Source organism: Salvia hispanica, chromosome 2 (genome assembly GCF_029641045.1).
Source record: "Salvia hispanica isolate PSC_SH4W2 chromosome 2, Shi_PSC_v1, whole genome shotgun sequence".
In the NCBI taxonomy this organism is placed as follows: domain Eukaryota; kingdom Viridiplantae; phylum Streptophyta; class Magnoliopsida; order Lamiales; family Lamiaceae; genus Salvia; species Salvia hispanica.
In genome coordinates, this window is record NC_142693.1 from 1,688,133 (window position 1) to 1,712,916 (window position 24,784).

Sequence of the window (24,784 nt, forward strand, 5' to 3'; positions counted from 1 at the left end):
CTCAAAACTTTGAATTTACATAACCCTCACGATTTAAATTATTTTTTTTGCTAAAAAAAATATCAAATTAAAGATAATTTTTTAAGGATTCTTACGAGATCTCAATTGCATATGTTCCAACGACGTTCAAATGGTGAAATTTGATCATTTATATTTCAGTTTTCGTATATGTTGATAAACAGATTTTTATCAATAATGCATCAAACAATATCAATATAACGCATGTACAATATCAATAAAATTGTGTTGATATTTTCTGGTGCTTGTGTTAAATATTTTCATGTCACTTTGTTGATATTTGTAATGCAATGTGTTGATATAAAAAAACAACAAAAATTATAATATGTAAACTAAATGATGATCTTACCCCTTTATTGATATTTTATCTACTATTTATTTAAATTCGTGATATTTAATCTCATCATTCATTTTAAATTTAGTCTTAATTTTGGATTATGACTTTATAATTAATATAAGAGGATCCCCATTTCCGTATTCAAACAATATTGGTTATTTGGCCTAGATATTGGAGCCTTCACAAAGTAATTTGTTGCCTTGTTGATTCAAATTAAATGGTTACATTTAAATTATTTATCTTGCAAAATTTCGATAATTTTGAATTTTGGCTAAATTAAAATAATTATATGGACTGTATCGAGCTAAGTCACTAGAATATTATATATATTCAGGGAATAAGTTAAATTCATAAATTGTACACATTTTATTTAGCATCATCAACTGAACGTTTTGAATTTCAGTTTACTAAACTTAATTATCAAATTATTCGAAATTATTAAAATATATTAGTCCCTCCTTCCCCAAAGAATATGCACTTTGGGTTCGCAACGGGTTTTAATGTAAAATTGATAAAGTAAGAGAGATGTAGAGAGTAAAAGTAATTAAAGTATTATTAGTGGTTTATGGGTCCCACCTTATTGTAGAGAACAAACTTTCCAAAATTAAAAAGTGCATAATCTTGTGGGACGGTCTAAAAAGGAAATAGTGCATATTCTTGTGTGATGGAGGCAATCTTGTGGGACGGTCTAAAAATGAAAGAGTGCATATTCTTGTGGGATGGAGACAGAAGAATATGCACTCTTTCCTTTTTAGACCGTCCCACAAGAAAGTAAATCTGATCTGTATAAGTTATTAGTTGATACTACCTCGTTATATAATTTGAATGAAATTGAAATCATGTATGTACAGTGGCGGATCTAGAAAATTGAACAAGCCGGGACTGAAATTTATAAAAAAATATATAATTTTACATGTAATGTTTGTTCAACTTTTACGACACACTAGATGATAACTGTTTTCGACGAGTCGTCATGTCTTGAAATCGCCGAAGAAATCTCATTTCCAATTTTTTTGAAAATTCCCCTCTCAATGTATATCACCATGATATCATTCATCCATTCGTCTCCCATTCTATTGCGCAAATCTGTCTTAATAAGTTTCATGGAAGAAAATACTCTCTCGACAAAAGCTGTTGCAACCGGGAGGATCAGTGTCAACTCAATCAGGCGGTACACCAACGGGAAAGCTTTATCTCTTGAGGTAGAAACCAACATCTTTGCTAAATTTCCCAAATCTTCAATGTTGGAGAACTCAACTTTGTCAACTATATCATTGATATAATTTTTAAGTTGATATGGAAGAAACATACATTCAATAGATGAGAAGTCAGCCGGATAATGTTCTGCAAGACAAACCAACTTGTCTACATTGAAGCGAGCAAATGAGTTTTTTGGACTAAGGCAATTCATGCAAGTAAGCAATTCCGTATTCATTTTTGGGAAACGATTCTCCATTTCTTGAGTAAGTAAATCAAGAACCTAACAATACAAAAATTTGACTTAAGTATTTAACTGATAAATGATAATTAGTTGTAATCATAATTGAGAAATAAAATGTGAAGCTTACTTGACAGTAAATCTCCACTTTGTAATGATGATAATTAGTAAAGCACCTATCCTGCTTCATACGCACACGATGATTGATGGCATCATTCATACTAATGACGTCAATGGAATTAGCCACACAAAACTCTTCAACACGTCCCAAGAATTCATTCCATCCATTCTCTCTCAAATCTCACAAAGTCCTTTTGGTTGTATCAATCAAAGATGTAGCGTAGCTTGAACGATATTTTGATCCCCAAGTTGTAGAATTTTTGACAAATCATTCGTTGTCCCAAGCAACTCTATCAGTAAGATCAGAACCATCTTCAAACACATTTTGATAACTCACCATCCTCATGTCCAATGTTTTTTATATACCTTTATTATCAGGATTAGTACCATCTTCAAACCCATTTTCAAGCGCTTCAATTACCGACGACCAATTGCTTTTTAAACGAAGCAAAGTAATGAAGTGTGATCCTTATCGAGTGTCGCCTGGTCGCTTTAAACCCGTCTCTTGATTTAAACCCCTTCCACTTTTAATTTCTCCACTTTCTATACCTTCGACAAGTTTTCATGCTCAAGTTGTCATAGCTTGTCCTTTCTTTTACAAGATGATCCACATGTGTTAGACAATCATAGTGACAATGGTAAAAAAAACTCACTTACAACACCATGTGTTTTTGTAACATTTACCACCACTAATTGAAGCTGATGGGCAAAACAATGAACGTACTTGGCAGATGGATTTTCATTCAATATAAGTGATTTCAAATCATTGTACTCACCGCGCATATTTGATGCACCATCATAACCTTGACCTCTTAATCGTGACAAAGATAAACCATGCTTAGCAAATACTACTAAGTTAATCCCTTCCTTCAAAGATTTTGTTGTGGTATCGGTGACATGAACCAAGGCCTTTAATCTTTCTACAATCTCTCCATCATTGTTAACATACCTCAGAACCAAAGCCATTTGTTCTTTTATCGATGCATCGCATGCTTCATTAACCAAAAGAGAGAAATTATGATTTTTAATATCTTCCAAAATAACTTTTGTAGTTTCAACAACAATTTGCCAATTCCTTTTGAATTAAAGGACTAACCATCTGATTATTGCGAGGAGCATTCTCCAATGTCACCACTGCTACCTCAAGTTTTTGCTCACGTAACCAAACAAGTATCTCTATAAAGTTTCCCCTATTTTCAAACTCCAATGATTCATCATGTCCACGTAAAGCCAACCCTTGTTTCAACAATAATCGAGTCACATTTAAAGAAGCAGTCAAACGAATCCGATAATTAACTTCGTCTTCCTTATCAAAATTCATCAAATTATATTCAACACTTTGTCTTTGATTTTTAAATCTTACAAAAAGTATTCTGGCGTGATCATGTGTGCTATTAACTGAGCCCTCATGTTCTCTAGAAATAACAAGAATCTTTTTCCAATTTTTACACCATGTGCTCACAAATACATCATCGCCAAACCGATTGTCATTAATAGGCCTAAAAAGATAACACCAAAAACAAAATGCTGCATCTTTCTCCACACTATACTCCAACCAAGCATGTCTTTCAAATCATTTACATTGGAAACTCCTTTTCTCCTTACCAAATGAGCTTTTCTTAAAGACATGACCTTTTTGTTGGAAAGGTCCCTTCGAGATGTATTCTCTTCGGATGCGGTCCCTATCTTGGACTTCATACTCAACAATAGGTCTCCGCTTTCCCGGGTCACGATCTATGTTATCCGCACTAGATTCAACACATGCAACATTAATTCTTTCTTGCTTCATAATCGGATTCGGAATTGAAATACTACTATCATTTGGAGCACTTGTAGTAGTTGAATCGTTCCTTGGAATTGAAATACTAGTATCATTTGGAGCACTTTTAGTAGTTGAATCGTAATGGGGAGGTTGTTAATTAGATACACAATAATAATATTATGTGGACTTAAATTATAATATTATAATATTAATATTTTCATATTGAAATTTCGTAATATAATTTTTTTATCTTTCAATCAAATTGAAATTACTCCTGGGCCCGGCATAGAGATTAAATTCAACCACCATTATGTGGACTTAAATTAAAACTAAAATATCGCAATCTTCTAAACGTTATAAGTTGAGAACAAAATTTTCCTATCCAAATTATATTTTGAATTTTGAATCCGCCGCCAATGGTTGATCAATTATTGATATTTATTGTTCTAGTATTATATTAGTATTACATTACTCCTCTGAAGTCATTTATTTTTTCAAGGTCTACTACAATAAATTCAACATTTATTTTTCACAAGCATGGTCAATTTTATAGTACTCCTCGGACCAGCCACACATATCTAAAAATAAACGTATTTCACGCTTGGTTAAAGAAAATTATTCCTTTCAATTCATTACACTTCCAAATTTTCAGCACATTAAAGGAAGCAATTTTTTTCCAAAACATATTGTTTTATAAAGGGATATAGAGCTCTAAAATCAACTTTGGCCAAGATTTGGTATTTCTCAGAAACATAAAAATTTGTCTAAAATATAATAAACTTTACACTTAATTAGTTTGTTAGTACTACTATTTCCCATGGTAGGTCAACGCTATATCTGACCAACTTTCGTGCATTTTTTTTTATCATACTTGGCTTTTACTAAATCAATGTGATTTTCTACGTAACTGTTTATCCTACTTGTCACAAACTTAAAAAGTAATCTAAAATATCATAAACATTTCACGGTTGTCCACGTATAATAAGATTTTTGCCGAAATATCATATTTGGGTTGAGTTGTGAAATAACAGCAAAATGTAAAGTTTGTGATATGTTAGAACAATTTTAATGTTTGTGCGGAAAACTAAGTGCTGGAAAGTTTCATTTGGGATGATTAACTTTATTTAAGTCCTACATGTTTCAATTAATAACAATACATCAAATTCATGATTATATATTCATAATTCATGGTTATAACCTTATTTATGACCTTCCTTATTTTCGACGATTCACTCTGCGAAAAACAGAATTACTCACGAGCAACCGCCACCACCTGCTTCCCGACGCTGCGACCAAAGTATAAGCCAACGAGAGCCCCAGGCGCGCTTTCAATGCCTTCGGCTATGTTTTCTAGGTATGTGATCTTCTCTTCCTTGATTAGAGGCACAACCATCTCCAGGAACTTCGGGTAGAGATGGTAGTGGTCGCTAACGATATATCCTTCCATACGGATCCGTTTTGACAATAGGTAAAGCAAGTTGTGGACGCCATCGGGCTGCTCAAGGCTGTATTGGGAGATCATCCCACAAACAGCAACACGGCCGTAGTGTCTCATGTTGCTTAGAGCCGCTTCGAGCATCTTCCCTCCTACGTTCTCAAAGTAGATGTCGATGCCATCGGGGAAGTACCTAATGAACAACAACACAAATTTGTTATTATCTATATAACGACAAATTGCCAAAAAAAACAATAAAATTTGGTCAAATTCTTTCAAAAAACTAACCAAAAAAATTATATATTTGGATTTGTTATCCACAGATGTGGGATGATTGCGAACTGATCCATACTTCGTGGTTTTTTCAGCTGATTTTTACCAAACTTCGCGGTTTTTTGGTAGTTTTTATGCAATTTGTGTTGGATACAAAAGGATTCTTCTCTTATATAAGAACAAAAATATGTGTTTTGTGTGTTAAATTACTAACTATTCTTCAATGTTAAATAAGTATACACATTTTTATAGCAATGATAGATCATAGGGAGGCAAAAGGTCACCTCTTCAACGTTGCATCATAGTCTTTCTCTTCTTTGTAGTTGAACGCTTCGTCAAACCCCAATTTGTTCTTCAAGAGATCGACCTTCATCAATGCAACAACCGACTCGTTCATCAAATGTGAAACATAAACTTGCCACAAAAGAAAAACAGCACATAAATCGACGACCAATCTAGCCAACAATCTATTAAGTTTTCGATAAGCCATTAGATTCTGACCTTTTCTTTGCTCCCTGCACTCCCAACAACGTAACAACCTGCGGTCTTTGCCAACTGACCAACGAGCTGACCAACAGCTCCGGATGCAGCAGAGACAAACATAGTTTCCCCCTTTTTGGGAGAGCAAAACTCGAAAAAACCAACATAAGCTGTCATGCCAGGCATGCCTAAAATGATAAAACGAAACACGTTGATTTTCTGTCTCACGTTCGTTCATCTCCTATCGTTTTTTTTTCAGAAATGATCAAGATAAACGCCACAAATCCAACATTTCCCAGTGTATTCAAGCATGTATAGTTCATCAACAATTTAACTGCATACATAACTAGATAAATAACTTGTGCAGAATCATAAACAACTAGTTCTACCTCAGAACTAGGAACAAGAATCAAGCGAGAAATTTAAAGGCTACAAGCTAAATAAGCCGATCATCACAATGGGCTCGAGAAACTCACCAAGAATCCCTACATAATAAGAGAGAGGCAAATCTTTATCAGGGACCTTAAACAATGTGTCTGCATCTTTAATAAGGCTATACTCCTCCCAGCCAGTAATCCCCCAAACCAGCTCGCCCGTCTTGAAATTCGGATGAGACGAATCCAGTACTTTCGACACTCCAAATCCAGAAATAGGCTGTCACCAGAAAAAGGTCAAGAAACACAAAAAAGATGCAACCAACATTGTATCAATGGAAAGATAACATTTTTTATTTGTTTCCCCAAAATCTCAAACTATTCATCAAACAAGAACCTCAAAAAGGCATAACCAACATTTTAACTATGGAAATCTTCCCACTATTCATCAACAAAAACAATACAATTATAGTATTCAAATGAGATCATCTACACAATACTTTATCATAAGTCAATCTTTTTTTTAATATAATAAAAAATTAAGAGCCCCTATTTAAATCAATACGTATATAACAACTTCTATTCCAACAAGAAGAAAAAATTAATTTCAACAAGAAAAATTTCACTAAAAAAAACTAAACTTACAGAATCCAGCTTGAAAGAAGGAATATAGACATTCCGCTTCCTCATGCTTTGAATAATGTAAGGATCGCAGGATAAGTAGAGATTCTTGACCAAAACGGCGCCGTCGCAACCGCTGGGAATTTTGAGCTGAATTTTGGAAGTTCTAAGCGACATATCAGATTCTTTCAAAGATGATTTGACATAGTTGCTGAGTATCACTTGCTTGTTGCTAATTTCCTCACCCATTTTGCCGTTAATTCTGGTGGAATTCTGGTGTTCAGTGACATTGTTTTATATTTGAAAAGCTCTTGGTCCATACCATTCTTCTTAGACTTTGCCGGTTTCAAAAATTTATAATTATGAATTTTAGATTACGAATTTACCCCTCTTTTTTTGCTTTCCTCCAATTGCAAGGTTATTTTCCCCCAATTCCCACCAAAGGATAGCTACAATTTTTCTGGGCAAAATTCCTTCATAATTCATCCCCGAACTTACACCGCTAAAATTATACTCGCTCCGTCCATGAAATATTGTCCGCGTTCTAAGAAAAGTGAGATGAAAAAATTTAGTGGAATGAAGGTCTCACGTTTATATATTAGATTTGTAATAGAACGTGAGTGTAAAGAGTTAGTGGAAAGTGGAGACCATTTACCAAAAGAAGAAAAAAAGCAAAGTGGACAGCTTTTCACGGACGGACCAAAATGAAAAAACTGAACAACATTTTACGGACGGAGAGAGTAGTCGGTTTGTGAATGAGTTTCAGTCCAAACAGGTGGGCCGACTAGCTGGCAGGGAAGATTGCGGCGGACGACGGTTATGGCGCTCGGAAAGCTTGGGAGATACTCCCTCCGTCCGCAAAATATTGTCCAAGTTTGACTTGACACGGGTTTTAAGAAATGTGTAGAAAAGTGAGTTGAAAAAGTTAGTTGAACGAGAGGGTGCCGCATTTATATATTAGTAACTCACTGCATTTGACTAACTTACACACGACATTTGTAATGTTGTTTTCAATACTTTTAATTTTTCGTAAAAAATTTGGCACAATATTTGACTAATTATTTATTTATTTCGACTAAAGTTTAAATTTTGTCTCCCATATTTATTTCGAAATATATTTTGGTCCATTGTTTATAGATTTTGTCAATTAGCTAGAGTAATTGTATTTTAAAGTCCATAATTAGGCTCGTATACTAAAAAAAACATATTTTGTCCTATACATTAATAATCAATTAGGTGCGTTCGTTTATGGTCCTAACCAATATGTTTCGATTTCATATTTAACTTGTTAATTAAGTCAATCCATATTTAACTCATTAATCAAGTCAAAATGAGATTAATTAACCATTAATTATTAACAAAAATAGTGTTTTAATATGGACCAAAACATATAACCAGATCTAGGAATGAACGGCGATTGGAGTCATACCACCAGAATAAAGCTTATGTCGTTGTGCTTCAAGTCTTCAACCCCGCGATGTAGAAAGAACTGCAGATATGCAACGACGGATGAAAAAGAGAAAAAAATCAATGATCAAGACATACCACACCGTCAATTCTATTTGGTGTGTCCTACCGATAGATCTTTGACAAATATAAATAAAATATATTCATAATTCCAACACTCTAAATTATATATGCATACAGTAATATATATTTTTATATTTAATCAATTTTCATAATTATTGTCATTTGTCAAGATCATCTTAAACATTAATACAGAAAACGATCACGTCAACCATATTAGATTTTAGGTGATTACTTTTTTTTCCTCTTTATTTATATATATAAAAAATTTAGATAAATAAAACATGTAATTATAACTGCATGTTTATTAGCATTAAATACATATTATATAGTGTGGTTTTTGTTTAATATTTTCTTTGTACATTGATTGTATGAATATTATATACGAGTGCTATGTTAAATTATAACAATAGTTAAATAATAATAAGATGATCTAAAAACTAATACTAGTACATTTTATCCTTTTCAATGTACTATCAAAAAGTTCTATAAACAAAAATTCCATGAATAACATTTAAATTATAAAAAAATTTAAAGTTATGGGTCAGCCAACTTGATCCAAATACGCACATTTTGCCTATATGCATGGTTCTGGTTCTTTGCAAGGCTGGTATAATTGGAACCTGTATATTATAACTGTGAAAACACTAATTGGAATTTGTATAACCATAATATTATAATATTAATATTTCCATGTTGAAATTTCGTAATATAATTTTATCATCTTTCAATCAAATTGAAATTACTCCTGAGCCCGGCGCAGAGATTAAATTCAACCACCATTATGTGGGCTTAAATTAAACTGAAATATCGCAGTCTTCTAGACGTTATAAGTGAGAACAAAAATTTCCTATCCGAATTATATTTGAATCTGCCGCCAATGGTTCAATTATTGATATGTACTAGTATTATATTACTCCTTTGTAGTCATTCTTTTTTTCAAGGTCTACAACAATAAATCCAACATTTATTTTTCACAAGCATGGTCAATTTTGTAGTACTCCTTGACCCAGCCCACACATCTAAAAATAAACATTTTTCACGCTTGGTTAAAGAAAATTATTCCTTTCACTTTATTGCACTTCCAAATTTTCAACACATAACAGTAAGCAATCTTTTTCCAACACATTGTTTTATAAAGGGATATAGGTCTCTAAAATCATTAACTTTGGCCAAGATATGATATTTCCCACGAACTTAAAAATTAGTCTAAAATATAACAAACTTTACATTTTGTTTGTTATTTCTCGATGACCTAGTCAAGAGAAATCAACGCTTGAGTTCACGGGTCAAAGGGATAGAACATTTGAATTTGAGTGGAAGTAATACCACCTAATAGTTCGGATTTGGATCTCATGTTGTGCATTCGGTCACAGCAGGAGAGGTAGTGGCGGAGCCAGAAATTTTATCATGGGGGATCCAAAATTAAACTTTAAAAAAAATACATAAATTAAATTATAAGGTTCAAAATGTAAAAGTTAAATGTAATCACATTAACATTTGTCTTCTATTCTTCATCTTCCGAAATCGCTGCATAATAGTTTTATTAGTAATTAACTTTAACAAACACATCTTTTTCGATGTAAGGAACTAAGCAAGCATTCAATAGTTGGTCTCCCATGCTATTATGTAGGAGAAGTCTTTATGATCTTCATTGCTGAAAAGGCTCTTTCTACTGATGCAGTGGCAACAGGTAAGATCAATGACAACTTAACTAATATATAAACCTTTTAAAAATATTTGATATTTTCTATACTAAGAATAGCAAAATATAAATTATACACAAAAAGGATAAAGTTCATATTATATACTTCACAACTAAAACAATAAAGAGTAACCAAAATATACAATCTGCTCAAATTTAAAAAGTTGCAATTACGAACAATAATTAATAAAAATAGTATAAAACTCTTAACGCATACACATCAAATAAAGAATTGGGGTTAAAGAATTCCAACGACAGAACCGCCATAGCCATTGAATTACATAAGTTTATCTTCTTTCTCCCCCTTTGAATTTTATGTTTACCGATTTAGAGCTTGAAATATGATTATTTAGGCCTCAATTTACATAATTATTGTCGCCAAACAAAGAAACAACATATGTAGAAAAATCAATTAAATTATATTTAAGTTTTGCAATATACCTAGTTCTAGATAACCAGATTTCAGATTACAGACTTATAACGACGACAAAAGGAGAATCCGGATTACACTTATAAAATGGCAAAAAGGAGAAAGCTAAATTAAAAGGAAATGATTCATATAAATTTTGTTGACAGAAAACAATTCATATAAATTATGCTGAAACCTATATTTAATAATATATATATTATAAATTATAATTAATATGAAATTACTAAATTACCCCTAGATTATTTTAAGAATTAGTGGAAGGATCATGGGCCCCCCTGGCCCCACCCTCCCTCCGCCCCTGAGGGGAGGTTGTTAACTAGATACACAATAATAATATTATTCTTAAATTATAATATTATAATATTAATATTTTTCATGTTGAAATTTTGTAATATAATTTTATCATCTTTCAATCAAATTGAAATTACTCCTGGGCCGTGCATGGAGATTAAATTCAACCACCATTATGTTGGCTTAAATTAAACTAAAATATCGCAGTCTTCTAAACGTTATAAGTTGAGAACACAAATTTGCTATCGAAATTATATTTTGAATCCGCCGCCAATGGTTGTCAATTATTGCTAGCTATTGTACATTTGTACTAGTGTTATATTAATATTATATTAGTCCTTTGCAGTCACTTAATTTGTTAAGGTCTACTGCATTAAATCCAACATTTATTTTTCACAAGCATGATCAATTTTATAGTACTCCTCGAACCAGTCCCACACATCTAAAAATAAACATATTTCACCGCTTGGTTAAAGAAGATTATTCCTTTCAATTCATTGCACTTCCAAATTTTCAACACATAACAAGAAGCCGTTTTTTTCCAACACATAATGTTTTATAAAGGGGTATAAGTCTCTAAAATCGTCGAACTTTGGCCAAAATTTGGTATTTCTCAGAAACTTAAAAATTGGTTTAAAATATGACGAACTTTACACTTAATTTGTTTGTTAGTACTACTATTTCCCATGGCAGGTCCACACCATATCCGACCAACTTCCGTGCATATTTTATCCTACTTGGCTCTACTAAATCAATTTGATTTTCAACATAGCTTTTTATCCTACTTGTCGCAAACTTAAAAAGTAATCTAAAATATCATATACATTTCACGGTTGCCCACGTATAATTCCCTGCGTCCCATTGAAATAGGTCATATTTCCTTTTTCGCCCGTCATAGAAATAGTCCATATCCATTTATGATAACTTTTTTTCTTCTTCTCTTTTACTTTATCAATTATGGTTCCACCACTCACCACACAATTTCAACTACTTTTTATCATTCTCTCTTACTCTACCAATTACACATTAAAATCTGTGCCAAATCCTAAAGGGCCTATTTCTATGGGACGGAGATAGTTTTGCCGAAAATATCATACTTGGGCTGAGTTGTGAAATAACAACAAAATGTAAAGTTTGTGAGATTTTAGACCAATTTTAATGTTCGTGGAAAAACCTAATATTTGGAAAGTTTCATGATATTAGATGTCAAGATCCTTTTATAAAATTAGGCATAATAGAGAATAGAGAATAGAGTAGACATATTTCACTTTACATCGTGTGTCTTAGAGTAAAACCTCCCGAATACAATAAATGTTTCCCTATATATGGAAGCAAATCAGTTCAATTTATAATAAAAACAAAACAATAACACATAAGTTAAAAATGGAGGGAAACAAGCAGATTGTATTGAAAGACTACGTGAATGGTTTGATAGAGGAATCAATTTGATTCTGAAAACCTCAGAAATCAAACGGAATATTCCCAACGGTGCCTTTTTGGTGAAGAATCTCTATTTATCTTGCGATCCTTGCATGCGATCTCGCATGGTGAAGATGGAGTGCAGTTATATTGACTCTTTTACCCCCGATGAGGTCCGTGTTTTCCATTTTCCTTCACATTATACGTGGGCTTTTTCGGGATTTTAAGTTATGTATGATTCTATCAAATTTCGGATATATTATCATAATACGTCTAAAATTCCAAAAAAATGGAAAAGATTAATTATTCTTAAGATATACATGTATTACTAAATTCATAATTTAACTATTTTGCTTGTCAAATGTTTACATTAATAAATAGGTTATTGAGGGGTATGGAGTTGCAAAAGTAGTGGATTCATCGAGTCAAAAATTCAAGGAAGGTGATTTGATTTGTGGCATGACGGGTTGGGAGAAATGCTCTAAATCATCAAATCTACTGACGCTATATTCAAGATCCCTTCTATGGATGTGCCTCTCTCCTACTACACTGGAATTCTTGGTAAATTTGTGTGTCAAATTATTATCGTGTCAGTGCATATTATTATAGGATAATTTGACTATAAATTTATAAATCTTCATCAAATTATGGTTTTGCATGCCAACTTTATAATTCACATGTAAATGATCAAATTACTAATAATTTGTTATGATTTTGCAACCAAACTATTAATTCATTTTGATTTTGTATTTTAACTATTAAATGTGACATCAACCAAAATAATGTTAATTTTTATAGTTAAATAATTCAGTGGTTGAATTATGGTTATATAATTATATTAAACCATTTTAAAACCAAACCAAGGGATTTTAAAACGTTATGCAAACCATATTTTGGCAAGGGACCAAGTATTAATTACTCTACCTAATAGGTAAATAACAATAATAATACATGGATGTGATCCAATGTAAACCATATATCTAAGTCTTTAATTATAATAGATCTATGGTTAATATTGCGTAGAATTTCTATCTCAACAAGAGCATGCATTTTATCAACATAGGGTATTTTTGTATGTTAAGTTTTTGAACGGTTTATGCATTCCTAATTTCTCTTGCAGCTTCCAAAACTGAAAATATTCACATCTTCGAAAGGATCTTAACACCACTGTAATTGACGTTGAAACTTTAATTGCGTTGATTCTTTGTTGATGTTGAATTTTGTGTTGAAATAGTGTCGATTCTATGTTGATTCTAAAATCTGTGTTAATTTTATGAAGATTTTTGTTGAATTTGTGTTGAATCGATCGTGTTGCTTTTTTGTTGAATTCTGAAATCTGTGTTGATTTTTTCCGCTGAAATTTCGTTGATTCTTTTGTTCAGTTGTTGCTGATTTTTTGCGTTGAAATTGCATTATTTTTTTGTCCTGCTGAAGTTGAACATTTTGTTGAAATAGTATTGATTCTATGTTGATTCTAAAATCTGTGTTGAGTTTTGTAGAATTTGTGTTGAATTGATCGTGTTGCTTTTTTTGTTGAATTTGTGTTGGATCGATCGTGTCGCTTTTTTGTTAAATTTTGAAATCTGTGTTGAATTTTTGCGCTGAAATTTCGTTGATTCTTTTGTTCTGCCCTTGGTGATTTTTTGCATTGAAATTGCATTGATTCTTGTGCTTTGTTGCTGTTTCACAAATAATCGTCGCCGTAGCCGTTGAATGAGGGTTGAGAGAACGAGTAATTGAAACAGGGAATTACACAATTATTCTATAATTAAATGATTCACCGTATTATGAAAGTGTCTAATATACCTTTTATTGATAGATTCATAGAAGTTATTGAAATTCTAATCTTGAAACATAATAAGCGTTGATCTATAATAATGAGTGCCTAGGATTAAAGTTTTGTGTTTGTACTATATATATGGTTTTCATTATACCCTAATAATACATAACAACATCATACACACATAACTTACAAAAGTATTAGATTTAAGTAATAATCTTTAAATGAAATTTTCTGCGTTTATCACTGCATATTTTGACGATTTTATTTTGTGAAGGTATGGCCGGTATCACTGCATATGTTGGATTTTACGAGATTTGCTCTCCTAAAAAGGGTGAACTTGTCTTTATATCGGCTGCATATATCAGGAGCTGCAGGTCAGCTTGTTGGCCAATTTGCTAAGCTATTTGGGTGTTAACATAAGATCTTTTAATTATTCTCTTAAATTAATTTATTAAAATTCATCCACCAACTCCTTTTTTCAATTTGAATTTGCCTAATTTTTTGGTGATTAAATGAATATGGAATTAAATAGTGATAATTGACATACTACATAATTATACAGTCAAAAGTCAACTCTAATTCAGGTTTAAAGTATTCGGTATGCATTAACTTTAATAAAATACAGATAATCTCAGCAATTATCTTTATACTAAAGCAGCAGATATATTTTGAGGACGGCAATTACTTTATGTTTTTTAGAGTTAATTTATTTATATTTATATTACTTTGTTCAAGGTTGATCTTCTGAAGAACAAACTGGGGTAATCTGACCTGAACGAAGCCATAAAGAGGTATATATTTAAATGGACAAAATTTATTTTTACATATACTCCCTTCATCCTATAATAGATGATACATTTGAGAATTGACACAAAATTTTAGGAGAAGTTGTTTTGTGTGTTAAGTGAAGAAAGAAAATATATATATTTATATTAATGTGAGAGAGAATTTTTCTATAAAAAAAGAAATGTGATATTTTTTGTGGGACAAACTATAAAAGACATCTATTATGAGATAGAGGGAGTACAATAAATAAGTGATGGAAGTTATAGGAATGTCAAAATTTATCTGAACCAATGTCTTTGCTACCAGTCCGATCCAAACATACATATGGCCCATACATAAATAATACAATATTTTTGGGCCCAAATTTTCATTTCGAATAAGTGCATAATTTATCTCAACTATTTAGGTACTAGTAGTAATTATTTTATATAAAAATGGAAATGATATCTTGAAAAACAGCAAGGAAAAATCATTGATTATGGAAACGTATTAGGAAAGTAAGTCAGGATAGTGACAAATTGTAGTGGTAATACTATTATGTGTTAGGAGATATAAAACAGAGAAACAAAAACTGGATATCTGAAAGTCGTGTTTATCACTTTCAGATCAAATCAATTTCGGGGTTCAGCCAAAATGTTTGATCGGATAAAATTCAGAGTATTAGAAGATCATATGTTTTATTTTCGATCATTCTGAACCAGAAAATAATCAGTAGAAGAAGAAGATGAAACAGTGCAATGAAGCATTGCACCTGTTGGGAATGAAACCGAAAATAACCGAATTTCAAAGGTTTCCAGAATTGCAATTTAGTCCTCGACCCCAGCCAGGGGCTCTGCCCCTTGGACCCCGCTACCCGGGGGCGCTGCCCCCGGACCCCCGTTCATCTATCTAGGAGCTTCGCTCCTAATATTATAACGAATTCAAATAAGCGTGCACTCCGCACCTCCATACTTAAATGATGTATCATTATAACAATAACCGATTATTCAAGTTAATCCAATTACACTAAAATATCTAACAATCCTCCCCTATTTTAGTGCAATCCTTGATTAACTAAAACAAGTCATCTCAAACATTCAAACTTTTGCATAAATGAAATATCGTAACGATTGAATTCCATATTAGTACATTACACATTCCAAATATTCGAATACCCCGTGTGTCTCAAAGGATTGAACCCTGGGAACTCACATTGAATACACGAAGATAATGTACACAAAAGTTTACATATGAATAGTTCTATCTTGACACTATATTTTACTAGCCTATGTCCTTATCCTTCATAAACATATCGAAACCAAGTCCCAGCTTCTTGAAGCGGCTAAACTTCATGCTTATATAGGTAGCTCCTTTATTCTTGCACCTACATTTGCAATTTTTCAAAAGAACTATTAAGAATCTATATATTCAACCTCCTTAACTTGTAGGTCCGAACACATACCTTGGGACGATTTTCAAATGTGTTCCAATCTCCAACATTAAGTTTTCCACATTGAATTCTGCATCTAGTGTCGTACTAAATGGGAATTGGGTATCTTAATATCAGAGATTTGTAGTGGACTTTAATCCCATCCCTATAGCCGATTTGTACACAAGATCTCTATTTAACCCTTTGGTTAAATGATCGGCTAAGTTGTCATGAGTTCTTACAAACTCCACAGATATCACACCATCCAAAATAAGTTCACGAATCATGCTATGTCTAACACCTAAGTGTCTTGACTTTCCATTATACACTTGACTATATGCCTTAGCCAAGGTAGCAGCACTATCACATCTGATAGATATAGGTGATATCGGTTTAGGCCACAATGGAATCTCATATATCAAATTCCTTAGCCATTCAGCCTCTTTACCAGCTGCTGCTAATGCCACAAACTCCGATTCCATTGTTGAATTTGTTATACAAGTTTGTTTCTTTGATGCCCAACATATAGCACCACCTCCAAGACGGAATACCCAACCACTTGTGGAAGAATGATCTTCCATATTGGTGATCCAACTTGCATCCGAATAACCTTCAAGAACAGAAGGAAATCCAGAATAAGACAACCTATAATCCATTGTTCCTTTTAAGTACTTAAATACTCGATTCATGGCTTGCCAATGGATTAAACTTGGATTATGAGTATATCGACTCAACTTTCCAACTGCAAAGGCTATATCTGGTCTGGTACTAATCATAGCATACATTAGTGATTCAATAGCCTTTGAATATTCAAGCTGATTCACAGCAACTCCTTTATTAGGTACGAGCTTTGCACTAGGATCAAAAGGAGTCTTAACTGGAGAACAATCTTTGAAGTTAAATTTTTCCAAAATCTTCTCAATATAATGTGATTGAGAAATGGAAATTCCTTGTTCTCCATGTGTGATCTTAATTCCAAGAATCACATCAGCCTTCCCCATGTCTTTCATCTCAAACTTAGATGACAAAAATGCCTTTGTTTTATCAACTTGATCTTGGTCAGTACCGAAGATCAACATGTCATCCACATATAGGCAAATGATAACCCCTTTACCGGTAGCATCAAATTTGCTATATACACACTTGTCTGCTTGGTTTAATACAAAACCATTAGACAATACTGCGTCATCAAACTTCTGATGCCATTGTTTGGGGGCTTGCTTTAGTCCATAAAGAGATTTTACCAATTTACAAACCTTATGTTCATTACCAGGCATGACAAAGCCTTCTGGTTGTTTGATATAAATCTCTTCATTTAATTCACCATTCAAGAAGGCAGTTTTGACATCCATTTGGTGAATTACAAGATTATGTATAGCAGCAAGTGCTAACAATAATCTAATTGTGGAAATCCTAGCAACAGGAGCATAGGTGTCAAAATAATCAATTCCTTCCCTTTGCCTAAAGCCTTGGATAACCAATCTGGCTTTATATTTGTCTATGCTTCCATCCACCTTCATCTTCGTTTTGAAGATCCATTTGCTATTTAAAGCTTCACAACCAGGTGGTAATCAGTCAGTATCCAAGTACCATTTTGGATTATAGAATCCATCTCCTCTTGGATTGCTTCTTTCCAAAAAGCGGAATCTCTTGAAGCCATAGCTTCTTTGTAAGTCCTTGGATCATCCCCAATAGTAAAGCAATACTGATATTGAAAATTAATTTCATTTCTTGATCCTTCAAGTAAGTACAATTAGAAATCATTTCCAAGTGACTTAGCTTTTCTTGCTCTACTACTTCTCCTAGCCTCAGGAGGTGTATCTATCACCTTTCCAGTAACATCATCAGAGTTACTAGATCTTGCAATCATGCCTCCAGGTTTAGGTATAGACGTGAATCTATCCTCATTGCCAAAATCAGCATCCCTTGACTCAATAATAGAGTGCACAGATACATAGTCATTAGGTTCTAAGACATAGAACCTATAACAAACAGAATTTTCTGAATACCTCAGAAACACACAATCTATGCCTCTTTGACCTATGGTTTTCATTTTAGGGTCTGTTAGTCTTACCACTGCTCGACAACCCCAAACTCTAAGATAACTCAATTTTGGAGGTTTCTTATGCCAAAGTTCATAAGGGGTAATCTTGTTCCTTTTGTTAGGAACTCTATTCAACAAATAACAGGCTGTTAACATAGCCTCACCCCAAAATCCTTCACTTAGGCCAGAATAACACAACATTGAATTAATCATTTCTTTCAACGTTCTATTCTTTCTTTCAGCTACACCATTTTGTTGTGGTGTATATGGAGCAGTCGTTTGATGTACTATACCAGTCGATTCAAAATACGCTGGATCATAATACTCACCTCCCCTATCAGTGCGAAGAGTTTTAATCTTCACACCATGATAAAGCTCTACACTTTCCTTAAAGATTTTAAATTTATCAAGAGTTTCATCTTTTGAATGACATAAATAGACATGGCAAAATCTAGTAGCATCATCAATAAAAGTAACTACATACTTTTTATTACCAAGTGATGGATTCGAATGAAAATCACACAAGTCACTATGTATAAGTTCTAATACCTTAGTTTCTTTATTTACATTCTTATTGAAAGGTTAGCTCGACCCCAGCCAGGGGCTCTGCCCCTTGGACCCCGCCAGGGGCTGCCGCCCCTTGGACCCCGCTACCCGGGGGCGCTGCCCCCGGACCCCCGTTCATCTATCTAGGAGCTTCGCTCCTAATATTATAACGAATTCAAATAAACGTGCACTCCGCACCTCCATACTTAAATGATGTATCATTATAACAATAACCGATTATTCAAGTTAATCCAATTAAACTAAAATATCTAACATCATGCTACTTTTATTTTTCCATGATCAATTTCAATTCACCAGGTCCCATCACTTTTTAATCAACTGTTTTTCTTCTTAATCAGATAATTCGATGCCAGATAATTCATTCTTAGTATAATGATAATCATATATTTTTATTATTCATTGGTGGTCATCTTTAATTGCCTTAGTTACCGGAGAGTATACAGGCTGCAACCCATGGGCTAAACCCGAATAAATTTATCGGGTCAGAGTTGAATATTTCTAGCCCGATAAATTATAGTCCGATTAGCCCGCACCCGATTAACCCGCAACCCGTAAAGGTCAGACCGTAAAACTAAAGAGCTGGCCCGATTTGTTTGACTCCTAATTCAACACTTCATTGATTATTTTATAATATAGATAACTAAAAAAATAAGTTTCAATTTTATATTAAATATTAAATATATAAATTGTATACTAAATTTTATTAATATAATAGATAGAATAAATTAGAAACTTCTAATTCACTAAGAAAACCATTTAACATTCTAAAATATGCTTTGAAATTTCTTGACGTTTATGTTTTATTTTGCATAAATCTCAAATATTAGTTTTTAATTGTGTTAATGTTTGAATTTAAGCATATATCTCAAATTTATCATAATTAAATGTTTCACATTTTATAAATATAGCTAATTTTCAACATTATTTATTGGATTGATCACATGTTAAATTTATCGGTAGCAACCCGATTAATCCGTTGGGCTAGCCCGAAACCCGAGTTTTTAGGGTTAAGGTTGAACTTCTATAACCCGAAAAAAACCACTACCCAATTAGCCCGCACCTGATTGGCCCATAACTCGGGTAGGGTTGGCCTGAAACCCGCTGCACCGACCCGATTGACATCCCTATCAGAGACGTCTATGGAAGTTAAAATTTAGAAATCTCTTATTTTAATTAAGTTTTATAATAAATAAATTAAATATAAAATGAAATATTGAAAGCCATGAATAGTGAAGGGAAGAGATAAATAAGAAATGGAGGATTGGAGGTGTTGTTTCATAATTTGTGCAATAGTTTGAAAATCAATAAAATTGCAATACAGATTGTGTTATATGGGATGATTAACCTTATGTAAGTCCTTCATGTTTCAATTAAAAGCAATACATCAAATTCATGATTATATATTTATAATTCATGAATATAACCTTATTTAAGTCCTTTCTTATTTCCGATGATTCACTCTGCGAAAAACAGAATTACTCACGAGCAACCACCACCACCTGCTTCCCGACGTTGCGACCGGAGAATAAGCTAACGAGAGCCCCGGGTGCGCTTTCAATGCCTTCGGCTATGTCTTCGACATATGTGATCTTCTCTTCCTTGATTAGAGGCACAACCATCTCCAGGAACTTAGGGTAGAGATGGTAATGGTCGTAAGTGGCAAATCCTTCCATGCGGACCCGTTTTATTGGTGCGTTAAACAAGTTGTGGATGCCGGGCTGCTCAAGGCTGTTGTATTGTGAGATCATCCCACAAAGAGCAACACGGCCGTGGATTCTCATGTTGCTTAGCACCGCTTCGAGCATCTTCCCTCCCACGTTGTCAAAGTAAATGTCAATGCCATCGGGGAAGTACCTAGTGAACAACAACACAGATTTGTGAGTATTATCTATATAACGATAAATTGTCCGAAAAACTATAAAATTTGTTCAAATTCTTTCAAAAAACTAACCAAAAAATTTTTATATTTGGATTTGTTATCCACAGACATGGGATACCAAACTTCGCGGTTTTTTGGTAGGTTTTATGAAATTAGTGTTGGATACAAAAAGGATTCTTTTCTTTATATAAGAACATAAATATGTGTATTGTGTGTTAAATTACTAACTATCCTTCAAAGTTAAAAAAGTATACACATTTTTATAGCAATGATAGAACCTAGGGAGGCAAAAGGTCACCTCTTCAACGCTGCATCATAGTCTTGCTCTTCTTTGTAGTTGAATGCTTCGTCAAACCCCAATTTGTTCTTCAAGAGATCGACCTTCATCAATGCAACAGCCGACTTGTTCATCAAATGTGAACCATAAACTTGCCAACCAATCTAGCCAACAATCTAATAAGTTTTCGATAAGCCATTAGATTCTGACCTTTTCATTGCTCCCTGCACTCCCAACAACGTAACAACCTGCGGTCTTTGCAAACTGACCAACGAGCTGACCAACAGCTCCGGATGCAGCAGAGACATACACAGTGTCCCCCTTTTTGGGAGAGCAAATCTCGAAAAAACCAACATAAGCTGTCATGCCAGGCATTCCTAAAGTGATAACACGAAACACGTTGATTTTCATTCTCACGTTCGTACATCTCCTATCGTTGTTTTTCAGAAATAATCAAGATACACGCCACAAATCCAACATTTCCCAATCTATTCCCCTCCTAATTCAAGCATATATAGTTCATCAACAGCTGGTTTCTTTAACAGTTTAACTGCATACATAACTACATAAATAACTTGTGCAGAATCATAAACAACTTGTTCTACCTCAGAACTAGGAAGCAGGAATCAAGCGACAAATTTAAAGGGTACAAGTTAAATAAGCCGATCATCACAATGGGCTTGAGAAACTCACCAAGAATCCCTGTATAATAAGAGAGAGGCAAATCTTTATCATGAACCTTAAACAATATGTCTGGATCTTTAATAAGGCTATACTCCTCCCAGCTAGTAATCCCCCAAACTAGCTCGCCCGTATTGAAATTTGGATGAGACGAATCCAATACTTTCGACACTCCAAATCCAGAAATAGGCTGTCAACAGAAAAAGGTCAAGAAACACAAAAAAGATGCAACCAACATTGTATCAATGGAAAGATAACATTTTTTATTTCTTTCCCCAAAATCTCAAACTATTCATCAAACAAGACCTCTAAACACCCAAAAGACATAACAAACATCTTATCAATAGAAAGATACAGTTTTTATTTTTCTCCCCAAAATCTCAAACTATTCATCAAACAAGAACCTCAAAGAGACTTAACCAACATTTTAACCATGGAAAGATACAATTTTTAATTCTTCCCACTATTCATCAAACAAAAACAATATTATTATACTCCCTCCGTTCCATAAAAATATGGACGGATGAGATGACACGGAAATTAAGACAAAATTGGTAAAGTAAGAGAGACGAGGAGAATAATAGTTAAAGTGGAGTTAGCTGATAGTGGGACCTACATTATTAAATTAATATAACTTTCCCAAAATGGAATGCAAATATTTTTGTGGAACGGATAAAAATAGAAAGTGCATATATTTTTGTGGGACGGAGAGAGTATTCCCATGAGATCATCAACACAATATTTATTATAAGTGAATCTTTTTTTTAATAAAATAAAAAATTAAGGGCCTCGATTTAAACCAAGACGTATATAACAAATTCTATTCCAATAGGAAGAAAAAATTAATTTCAACAAGTAAAATTTCACTAAAAAAAACTAAACTTACAGAATCCAGCTTGAAAGAAGCAATATAGAGCCCCGCCTTCTTCATGCAGTTAATAATGTAAGGATCGATGGATAAGTAGAGATTCTTGACCAAAACGGCGCCGTCGCAACCGATGGGAATTTTGAGCTGAATTTTGGAAGTTCTAAGCGACATATCGGATTCCTTCACAGATGTTTCGACATAGTTGTTGAGTATCACTTGCTTGTTGCTAATTTCCTCACCCATTTTGGCGTTAATTCTGGTGGAATTCTGGTGTTCTGCTTCATTGTTTTATATCTGAAAAGCCCTAGAAAAGCTCTTGGCCGCACTATTCTTCTTAGAGCTGCAAATTAATGGAGTAGAAGTCTTTGGCAGCACTATTCTTCTTAGAGCTGCAAATTAATGGAGTAGAAGTTTAGGGTTGTGGGAATCACAGGGAGCTCTAATTAAATAAACAAAAATTAACACCTAAATCCATAACCAGCCGCAATTATTCAACACTGAACACTAGAAAAAAGATCCAATTACGTGGGCCCCACCATTCCATATAAGGAAATCCCAAACCCTAAACGAGTCTTATTGTGTTTTTTTCTTTATGACTTTAGGTTATGGTTCGCAAATTTTATTTTATTTGTGGGTCATTAGGTATTAACCTCACTACATTTGAGTTTGACAAACTCACGGCACAATATTTGACTTATTATTTTTAGTTTGACTAAAGTTTAAATTTTGTCTCGCATATTTATTTAAAAAGTTATTTTGGTCCATTGTTCAAAGATTTTGTCGATTAGGTATACTAATTGTATTTTAAAGTCTAAGGTTGTCTCCGGCGGCGCCCCTCCCATTCGCTCCTCCCAAGCGCCCTTCCCATGCCACGTCAGCACTAGCCCCTCCCATTCCACTGCCACATCACTAGCCCTTCCCACTGCACTAGCCCTTCCCACTCGCCCCTCCCACTCGCCCTTCCCACAATTAAATTAATTCACAATTAAAATTTAAATTCACGGAAGACATAATCCGACAAAAATACGAATGGGAAATACGAATATTTCATTAAAAAAAAACATACATAATTCGAAAAAAAAAATTACATAGTAGAAAAAAAAAACATACATCATGCGAAAAAAAAAACAACCACATCAGTGTCCACCGCGTCCAAACCTCTTCGATGATATCCTCCTGAAGTCGAATATGGGCATTTCTTTGCCGCATGTCGGTAAATGCGCGCAACCGCTCAACCTCTCCATGAGGTACACCCATGTTCACATTCGCGGTGGCCACGCCGTGGCTGGGTCCGGCACCCGTGTCATCTTCGCTGTTCCACTGAGTCAATTCGTCCCCTTCACTTTCGACAATCATGTTGTGCAGAATGATACACGCGTACATGATGTCGCCGATGTTGGGGTTATACCACTGCCGTGCCGGACCCCTCACCATCGCCCATCGATTCTGGAGCGCACCAAATGCGCGCTCAACATCCTTGCGCGCTGCCTCTTGCCGGGTCGCAAAGTAGCTCTTCTTTGGCCCGACCGGATGCTTGATCGACTTCACAAAGACGGGCCAGCTTGGGTATATCCCATCCGCCAAATAGTATCCCATGTTGTGCTGGTTGCCGTTGGCGATGAAACTGATGGCGGGACCAACGCCATTGCACCTATCGTTGAACAGGGGCGACGACTGGAGGACGTTGAGGTCGTTGTTCGACCCGGCTACTCCAAAATAAGCATGCCATATCCACAGCCGGTAGTCAGCTACAGCTTCAAGGATCATCGTGGGATGCTTGGCTTTGAAGCCGGAAGTGTGTATCCCCTTCCAGGCGACAGGGCAGTTCCTCCACTCCCAATGCATACAATCGATGCTGCCCAACATCCCAGGGAACCCGTGCACCGACCCGTGCATATTAATCAGCTGCTGGCAGTCTTCGGGGCCCGGACGTCGAAGATACTGATCCCCGAATATCGCTCTAACGCCCGCGCAAAACTCCAACAGACACTGGACGGCGGAAGATTCCCCAATGTGGAGGTACTCGTCGAACATGTCGGCCGGCCCTCCGTACGCCAGTTGCCTGATTGCGGCCGTACACTTCTGTATTGGCGTGTGTCCGGGTTTGCCAGCCGCATCCTCCCTGATCCTGAAAAACTCGTACCTCCTCTCTAATGCACCAACGATATGCATAAACAGAGGACGATGCATCCGAAAACGTCGGCGGAATAAGGCATCCCCAAAACGCGGCTCTGGAGCAAAGTAGTCCTCATACAACCGCT

At 34.4% G+C, this 24,784-nt stretch overlaps 2 protein-coding genes and 1 pseudogene across 2 annotated transcripts; all 3 read right to left on the minus strand.

Annotated features, from left to right (window-relative positions):
• Nucleotides 1–4,764: 4,764 nt before the first annotated feature.
• LOC125200946 (2-alkenal reductase (NADP(+)-dependent)-like) lies at nucleotides 4,765–7,141 on the minus strand. The gene is made up of 5 exons (XM_048098794.2): nucleotides 6,883–7,141; nucleotides 6,340–6,517; nucleotides 5,885–6,051; nucleotides 5,668–5,750; nucleotides 4,765–5,303 (listed from the first exon to the last, which is right to left on the minus strand). The coding sequence occupies exons 1-5, from the start codon at nucleotides 7,105–7,107 to the stop codon at nucleotides 4,925–4,927; spliced, it is 1,032 nt and encodes a 343-aa protein (XP_047954751.2). The 5' UTR covers nucleotides 7,108–7,141; the 3' UTR covers nucleotides 4,765–4,924.
• A 9,200-nt stretch (nucleotides 7,142–16,341) lies between these two features.
• On the minus strand, nucleotides 16,342–16,992 carry LOC148931363 (secreted RxLR effector protein 161 pseudogene; annotated as a pseudogene).
• A 3,224-nt stretch (nucleotides 16,993–20,216) lies between these two features.
• LOC125200655 (2-alkenal reductase (NADP(+)-dependent)-like) lies at nucleotides 20,217–22,810 on the minus strand. Its single transcript, XM_089064732.1, has 5 exons — nucleotides 22,542–22,810; nucleotides 21,668–21,845; nucleotides 21,185–21,351; nucleotides 20,996–21,078; nucleotides 20,217–20,672 (listed from the first exon to the last, which is right to left on the minus strand). Exons 1-5 carry the CDS (start codon nucleotides 22,764–22,766, stop codon nucleotides 20,294–20,296), a joined length of 1,032 nt encoding a protein of 343 aa, XP_088920858.1. The 5' UTR covers nucleotides 22,767–22,810; the 3' UTR covers nucleotides 20,217–20,293.
• Nucleotides 22,811–24,784: the final 1,974 nt, after the last annotated feature.

Coding starts and splice junctions, on each gene's coding strand:
- LOC125200946 (XM_048098794.2), bottom strand. CDS start 7,107: ATGGGTGAGGAAATTAGCAACAAGCAAGTGATACTCAGCAACTATGTC. Junction 6,518..6,882: donor CTTCTTTCAAGCTGGATTCT/GTAAGTTTAGTT, acceptor TTCTGGTGACAG/CCTATTTCTGGATTTGGAGT. Junction 6,052..6,339: donor TTATTATGTAGGGATTCTTG/GTGAGTTTCTCG, acceptor TTATCATTTTAG/GCATGCCTGGCATGACAGCT.
- LOC125200655 (XM_089064732.1), bottom strand. CDS start 22,766: ATGGGTGAGGAAATTAGCAACAAGCAAGTGATACTCAACAACTATGTC. Junction 21,846..22,541: donor CTTCTTTCAAGCTGGATTCT/GTAAGTTTAGTT, acceptor TTCTGTTGACAG/CCTATTTCTGGATTTGGAGT. Junction 20,673..20,995: donor TATGATGCAGCGTTGAAGAG/GTGACCTTTTGC, acceptor GTTGTTCACTAG/GTACTTCCCCGATGGCATTG.